The sequence below is a fragment of the Diachasma alloeum genome, unplaced genomic scaffold (assembly GCF_001412515.2).
Source record: "Diachasma alloeum isolate Michigan unplaced genomic scaffold, Dall2.0 Dall_scaffold_01031, whole genome shotgun sequence".
NCBI classification, from domain to species: domain Eukaryota; kingdom Metazoa; phylum Arthropoda; class Insecta; order Hymenoptera; family Braconidae; genus Diachasma; species Diachasma alloeum.
The window spans coordinates 74,328-82,602 of NW_021681143.1; the positions used below are offsets into that span (position 1 = coordinate 74,328).

Sequence of the window (8,275 nt, forward strand, 5' to 3'; positions counted from 1 at the left end):
AAAATTCCCTCCCCCCCCCCTTTGGACTTCCCAAAATGCGATTAAGGGTACGAAGGGTCAGAAAAAAATTCCCTCCCCCTTGTGTCCACAAGGACCTCAAAACTCCCCCTTCCTCACATTGCACCCTCAACTAGCCGATTTGGGGTCAGAACGGTCCGGAAAAATTCTCCACCCCCCTTGGACTTCCCACAATCAGATTGAGGGTCAGAAGGGTCAGGAAAAATTCCCCCCCCCCCTCGCACCCTTCGCAATTCAATTTAGGGTTAGAAGGATCAGAAAAAGATTTTCCTCACCACTTGGACTTACCATAATGTAATTGAGGGTCAGAAGAGTTAAAAAATTCTTCCCTTCCTGCCCATCGCACCCTCAACTATCCGATTTAGGGTCAGAAGGGTCAGAAAAAATTCCGCCCCCCTTGGACATCCCTCAATGTGATTGAGGGTCAGAAGGGTTAGGAAAAATTCCTCCCCCCACCGGACTTCCCGCAATGCGATTAAGGGTCACAAGGGTCAGGAAAAATCCTCTCCCCCTTGCATCCTCAACGAAGAACCCAAAATTCCCCCCGCCCAACCCGATTTAGGGTTAGAAGGGTCAGAGAAAAATTCCCCTTGGATCTGCCACAATCCGATGTGGGGTCTGAAAGGTCCCTCCTCGGACCCTTCGTAATTCGATTCAGGGCCAGAAGGGTAAGGAAAAAAAATTCCCTCCCCCCCCCTTGGACAACCCACAATGCGATTAAGGGTCAGAAGGGTCAGAAAAAAATCAGCCACCCCCCTCGCACCCTTCGCAAATCGATTTAGGGTCAGATCGGTAAAAAAAATCGTATTATTAAAAAACCGGCCGGTGTTATACCACTATCGACTCATTCGTCAGGCGGCTGGCCTGCGACTGCTGCTATGCTGCTGTCTTGACCGACCTACTCGGTAATTCGGCGCTGCCGCCATCTCGCGGAATCCCCCCCACACGATGTTCTAGTGGTATCAGTGGCATTGTACACTAACAGTAATTTCTTCAAATTCATCAAAAAAACTAAATTAATGCGTGACAGCTGACACTAATCGTTTAATAATTGCCTTCTCAATCAATACTCAACTTTATTTCGGTCATTTTCATGATTTTTAGGCCCAAAAATGTACATCTACACTCATCTACGCTATTCCGTAGCCCCCAAATCACCAGGGTGGTAGTTATTAGAAAATGTTATAAATCACTTATTATAAATGGTCTGATTTTCCTTTCATTTTTGAGATTATTTCAATACTGTCATAACAGAAAAGCTCAAGTGTTGTGAATTTTTGATGCTGATACGCGGCTGTTATTACCATGTCGATTTATCTACGTTTGAAGCTTGAACCATCCAAATTCTCGAGTAGCAACGACAATTTATCGAAAAATTGTCTACGTCAGAGTTCCTAGATATACATTAGTAATCCGCTGCTAAGTGATATCTCTCGTCATCAGATTCATCGGAATCCGATATAGGCACGTCAGGATAGATGTTCAATCTGTTCTCAATCTTATAAACCTCAAAATTGTGCCAAGCTGCAAAAGCAGAAATGAAATAAAATAGATTTTGTTTTCTTCCTTTTCCAAGTACAAGAACGAGAAGAAAAATTTATTAACTTGCAACTGTGGATATAAGGTTGAATGATTCCTCTGCAATTCTATCAGGATCAGGAATAATTTGAGGGATTCTTTGTGCTGTGTCCTCGAGTCTCAACCATTTGAAAACTGAAAGTAATACACATGATAAAAATCTTGAACGATATTGGTCATTGAATGGAGAAACAAACAAAATAAATTGATTACCGAATAAAATTACGAAAATAATTGAAAGCAAAAAGCATTCTTACATTTGTGTGCTTTAACAAACTGAATTCTTATTTCTCTCCCTGTATTTTCATTCACAGTTTTTTCAGGCTCAATCGCTCCAAAAAAATACAAACTCAAGTAATGCACTCTCTCATCATGTACAGTACTAGAAAAAAGGGGGAAAAACTAGTTAATCGAAATTAAATTTTCCGTTGTTCACAATATAAAAAAGAGACATAAATTACCTGAACCGAACGTGATCAAGATCAACTTCCACAAAGTATTCTTTTATATCAACTAACATAATTCTTATCACCACTTTGCAATCATCTTGATACCAAAATATTTTTGGTAGGTTAGCACGTCTTTTCAGCATCGGTAGATCCATGCCATCAATTAATGAATACTGTAGGACTGGTGAGATTGTTCCACCAGAAATTGTAGGTTATCAATTGTGTAATGTATGTGACTTTACCCGAGTATGAATGCCAGTCAGTTATCTGTTTTATCGACCAAGGAAGTCTGTCCTCCAATATGGCGCGATTTGATAACACTAGATTCTTGAGAATAAAATATAATCCATATTAATCATACCCCCTGCTGTCACTTAAGTTATTAATACCCGATCCCACAAATAACATACATTTCAAATTGGACTCACATTCCTCCACCACTTATTCCGGATCGCGACGTAGATGTGGGAGCCATCAAGTGGTCTCTAAACTAACTACTCTTGGGGGGCAACCAATGAGATCCCTCGGAGGGAACCAATGATGGAGCTCAACAAATGAGATCAAAGAGAATCCAGTGATCTCATTGGTTGCCCGCCAAAAGTAGTTAGTGGAGAGATCACTTGATGGCTCCCAAATCTACGTTGCGATCGCGAATCTCAACGGAACAATCTCTAAAAAAAACAAAAACACATGTTTTTGTAAAAAAACTGCGCCAAGAAAAAGTTTTGTTTGGTTCTTACTGGAAAGTAGAAATTTTTGAAAAATACAAAGGAATGAAAAAGAAAGTCAAGTCAGCAATGTCGAATAAACGAAAATAATGTACAATCAGATTTCTATACGAGAAATAGTGTCAAATCGAATGAGGATTTTAAAAAAATTCTTGATGAAATAAAAAATTAGTAGAAGGAGGACCAACGTCCTTGGCGCGGATCAGAAGATGGAGAATTAGATTGATACTGGACAATGAGTTGAAAAACTCCGCGCCAAGAACGTTTGGTCCTCCTTCTATTAATTTTTTATTTCATCAAGAATTTTTTTAAAATCCTCATTCGATTTGAAACTATTTCTCTTATAGAAATCTGATTGTGCATTATTTTCATTTATTCGACATTGCTGACTTGGCTTTCTTTTTCATTCCTTTGTATTTTTCAAAAATTTCTACTTTCCAGTAAGAACCAAACAAAACTTTTTCTTGGCGCAGTTTTTTTACAAAAACATGTGTTTTTGTTTTTTTAGGAAGATTTTATTATTTTTTTCAAAATAAACAAGGAATCGTTTTTATATCCTGTAAATTTTTTCGTTTTCAATTCAATTCGGCTCATTTATTTTTCACACGATAAATCATCTTTCCAATTAACAATCGAAGTAAAACAAATAGTTCTATTCCACAGTCGTTATTTGCACCGACTTTTAATTATTTATTCAAGATTTTCCGACTGAATTTGCTTCTTCGAGAATTCATTTGTGCACGAAACTCGAATGAAAAATATCTGTGGAATTCATTATTCGTGCACCATATTCAATTTGTAAATTCTCGGGCTTCCCTCCTTGGTGCGAGTGGTTGTATTGCACTGCTACCAACTCCGCAACAAAAAAATGACAGGAGTTGATGTGAAATGCGAGAATGTGCATATGAACCCGGTGCTATACGCGTATTTTTTTAAATATTGCTTCGAACAAAAAAATAGTTACATCAATGAGAAGCTTGTGGCCAATTTATATAATGTAACTAAGAGTATTTTTCATGTAGCTCGTCACGTTTGTATTTTATTTACTGGATATGATTCGGAGGTAGTGGACGGGGTAGTTGCTTCGTGTATAGATACACGGCAGCGATCGGCCTGATGTTTTGTACAATCGGAGTCAAAACTTTTCTTGGCCGATACGCTGCCGCGTATCTCGATTAGCAGAGATTATAGGGGCGATGAGTAGGGCCAATGTAAAGTGTTCAACAGCAAAATACGTAGCGGTGGCGCATGGACTACGATGGAGCGTACGGAACTGTTGGTATGGTAGGGACCGAGCATAAATTTGTCGATAACCGGAAAGGGGTTCTCAATACGGTAGCTCCTCGCATTTTGTAATAATTGTCAGGAATGTAAAATCGAACATATTATAATCAATAGTATAAAGAATGCAGAATCTAATAATCTAAAAGGCTTTTCCTTTTTCTCGACATATTTGTTATTGACACGTAGGTCAAAAAATTCATAGAAAATCCAGCACTGTCGCTGGAAAACTCTATAGTTTTCCAGTGATTCTATTTTATAATTGTGCAGATTTTGTTTTTTTTTTTTTACTATAGTAATATTCGATTATATATATTTATTCCCGCCCTGAGTGAGAAAGGAATATGTATCGCGCTCGCTCCCACTCATTGTCGTCTCCGTCGCGTTGGCACGTGCCCGTCCTCCGCCAAACTTAACGAGTGCGAGTGAGAAAGAAAATGGAGAAGAAGGAGAGAGAAAACATTCCAACTCGTTTGAACGGTTGGAACGTTTTCGTTGTTCTCCAGGGATCTACACATAATGGGATTAATTCAATAATAATAGATTAATGAATAAGATTTTTCGCAGATTATTGCGAGATTTAGATGAATGGTTTGCCTCCTTCAGTGACCATAAAAAATGGTCTCCAATCGACAATATCTCCCGATGGAATGGAACGATGTGAATGAATCAAGTATCAATTTGAATCTTTAAAAAATTACTCGAGAGTGAAAAAAAAACCGGGAATTCCACTCTGACATTTCTCTATTGTCTGTATTTACCGAGAAAAAAAAACGTTCCTAGGAATCGATGTGGCTTTTTTTAGGCAGCTGCATTTCTGAAATGCAATGAGCAAGTAATGTTAAAATTAAGTCATTTTGTAAAAAATTTCCAGTGACATGATCCTGAAAACCAAAGGAAAGTCTTGAATTCAGGAATGATGTCTGTAGGTTTCATTAATATTTTCGCGGAAATTCCGGGAACACTTATTGGGAATTTTTATCGCGTTGCCGTAATCCGGAAATTTCAAGGAATTTCGTCATTGCAAATTAAAAATTTCTATAAATTTCAGTCCAATTATATGTGTACGTCCACGTGAAAAGGGCCTATTTTGTCGCATCTAATTTCCGAGATATTCACGTTTTTCTCTCGAGTCCATTTATCCCATTGTTAAATTGATTTTTTGATCTTTTATACGGACGTCACACGGAGAAAAATAAATCGGTAAAAGTCTTGCGATCGCAAGGAGTTTCCCGAAGATCCCTATTTTTCATGCACGAAGAACAATGAAGCTTTTTGGAATCTTCGGGAAATTCTATCCTATCCTACTCAAGTAGGAGCGGAGGAATGAATTTTCAAAAGCGCGGAGTAACCCCGAACGGTTCTCCGGCGTCGAGCGAGCGCGGAGGGGCCAGGGGATGGAAACTCAATGTAAATGCCTATACCTGGCTATTTGGCTAGCGGGTCTCTAGGGGGCACCAACTTACTGACAAAAAGTCCTAGAATTCGGTGCTAAACGCTGTTGGTGCTCTACTTTTTAGTTATATCCCTAACTAAATCATAATAATAATAGAATGAATAATTTTTTGGACGTGCAGTAAATTATTGATAGAATAATCAAACAAAATATAATTGATGGACGGAAGAAAAGAGAAATATATCAATTATTCTTCCTCAGTCTTGTTGAAATTATGAGAAGCAAATGACCAAATGAAATGTCATACTTATACCTTTCTGTTTTTAGAAATAATCCTCAACAAATCTGAATTACATGCAATGATTATCGTTTTGGTATTAATGACATCTTTATGGTTCTTTTTCCTATAATTCCTATGTAGAGGACGTCCAAAATCAATGAATTTCAATTGTCGTTCGTGGACATTTATGTCNCGAATTTCAATTGTCTTTGTGGACATTTATGTCATTTCATACAGTTTATTCATTATTCTCTATATATTACCAGCCAGTAAACCTCTGGTAAATCTTTGATAAATTTTATTCGGATGTTACTGGAGGTTTATCGAGTGTACTTAACAGAGATTTATCCCCCCGGTAAATGTCTGTTAAGTAATCCTCAATTAGTTTGCAATAATTTAATTTTTTTAATTTTGAAAGGTTTGAGTTTGATTTTTCATTTTAAAGTTTTAGGAAACTTAAAAACTCTGGAAAAAAAATTGGAAAGTTTGCTTTTGAAACAGAATTGATAAAATAATTGAAAAATTACAATATTTGAAAATTAGGGGTGAGTGGGGCGAAGTGAAACGGCCCGGCAAAGTAAAACGAGGGGTACAAAGTGTACTCAATTTCAGAGTTACGAGTGGCCTTTTTTTCTCAAAGTTTTTTAAAAAATGTGTAGAACAACAATTACGAGGTACTTGTTTCAAATTCAACTCCTAAATAGTCAATTCCGTGACTTTTTCAATTTAAAAAATCAATATTCCTCCAAAATAGCCAGGAAAATAATCCTGAAAATAATTATAGTATTTTGGATTTGAGGAAAAAATTTAAAAAAGAAAAAAGTATTCATTCTTCGGGTTTTTTACTTGAATATTGCAATTTTTTATTCGGAAAAAAAGGAAATTGGTTATTTAGAAGTGGAATTTTGAAAAAGTACCTCGTAATTGTTATTCTAGTAGTTGGACTCTAGTAAATTGGGTGATCCTGATAACCCATTTTACCCCTCTCCTCCCCCTAGTTGATACGAAAAAAAAAATCCTCTGAATTCCGCTATACATTCGCTTTTTGCCATCGTTTCATTTAGCCCGGCGTTTAACTTCACCCTGGGTCCCCTACGACCATTTTTTATGGATAATAATTATTATATAATATAATTCATTCATTTATAAAAAAATCAATTTTCGGGCCTGAAAATACTTTGTTCAAAATCGTAACAAATTCATAAATTTTCAAAATTTTACCTGAAATCCTTTTCATGCACAGAAAATAAGGTTCCCAAAAGTTTAAACAATTTCAAATACTCATTTATCAGAAGGAAATGTTAACAATAAAAAAATTCTTTACAAAATGGAATTTGAATGAAACTCGATATCCATGAATTATTTCAAATTTATGGCATAAGAATCTGAGATAAAGAAGAAAGTCAACTTCTGGTGAAAAATCGATAAAATAATTCAAAAGATACGATTTTTGAAGATTACGATCATTTTTCATGAAAAATTTCTTCAAAATNATTTCAAATTTATGGCATAAGAATCTGAAATAAAGAAGAAAGTCAACTTCTGGTGAAAAATCGATAAAATAATTCAAAAGATACGATTTTTGAAGATTACGATCATTTTTCATGAAAAATTTCTTCAAAATCTGAGTGTTCCACCCTGCAATGATTTTTTTGAAAATCCTAACAAATTTATTAACATTCAGAATTTCACCAGCAATCGATTTCATACCAAAAAATAAGGTTTCCGAAAGTTTAAACAATTTTAATTATTTATTTGCAAGAAGGGAATGTTTGAGAGAATAATAATTATTTACAAAATGTAATTTAACCGAAACTGAATATCCATGTTTTTTTTTTATATTTTCACACGTAATTTGATTGAAACATTAAATCGTTGAAAATTTCGGGATGGGTGCAACNATTCAGAATTTCACCAGCAATCGATTTCATGCCAAAAAATAAGGTTTCCGAAAGTTTAAACAATTTTAATTATTTATTTGCAAGAAGGGAATGTTTGAGAGAATAATAATTATTTACAAAATGTAATTTAACCGAAACTGAATATCCATGTTTTTTTTTTATATTTTCACACGTAATTTGATTGAAACATTAAATCGTTGAAAATTTCGGGATGGGTGCAACTGAACACAGTCAACTGACCACGTTTGCAACTGGCCACAGGTTTTTCAATTCCGGCAATTGGCCACAACGTCAAATACTAGATGGTGATCCGTCACCGTTATTTGGACTTAGTCTTCTTTATCGACGGAATCGTTCGATCCTTATGTTTAAGAGATGGTGCTGATATGTCTAAAATTATAAAACATCACCAGATCATTAAATAAACATTGCCCCCGTAACTGAGCCACCATTGATCGAAAAACATCGCAGAAACCTCGTACAATGATCGGATAAAGATCCAACAATAGTTATCGTACTGTGCTCTCTACAATTATCAGACATAAAACATCACCATATCATCGAATAAACATCCCTTTTTTTATTTGAACCGTTACTCCTAGGAAAATATCGCAGAAACCTCGTACAATGATCGTAGACAGATC

The 8,275-nt window shown here is 35.9% G+C and overlaps 1 protein-coding gene across 1 annotated transcript; it reads right to left on the reverse strand.

Annotated features, from left to right (window-relative positions):
- Positions 1 to 1,074: 1,074 nt before the first annotated feature.
- Positions 1,075 to 2,423, reverse strand: LOC107045631. Its single transcript, XM_015267953.2, has 4 exons — positions 2,058 to 2,423; positions 1,854 to 1,978; positions 1,624 to 1,731; positions 1,075 to 1,542 (listed from the first exon to the last, which is right to left on the reverse strand). Exons 1-4 carry the CDS (start codon positions 2,198 to 2,200, stop codon positions 1,424 to 1,426), a joined length of 495 nt encoding a protein of 164 aa, XP_015123439.1. The 5' UTR covers positions 2,201 to 2,423; the 3' UTR covers positions 1,075 to 1,423.
- Positions 2,424 to 8,275: the final 5,852 nt, after the last annotated feature.

Excerpts from the sequence above, each read along its gene's own strand:
- LOC107045631 (XM_015267953.2), bottom strand. The coding sequence starts at position 2,200 with ATGGATCTACCGATGCTGAAAAGACGTGCTAACCTACCAAAAATATTT. Across the intron at positions 1,979-2,057 it reads CTTGATCACGTTCGGTTCAG|TACTGTACATGATGAGAGAG; the intron begins GTAATTTATGTC and ends CCTTTTTTCTAG. Across the intron at positions 1,543-1,623 it reads CCTTATATCCACAGTTGCAA|CTTGGCACAATTTTGAGGTT; the intron begins GTTAATAAATTT and ends CTGCTTTTGCAG.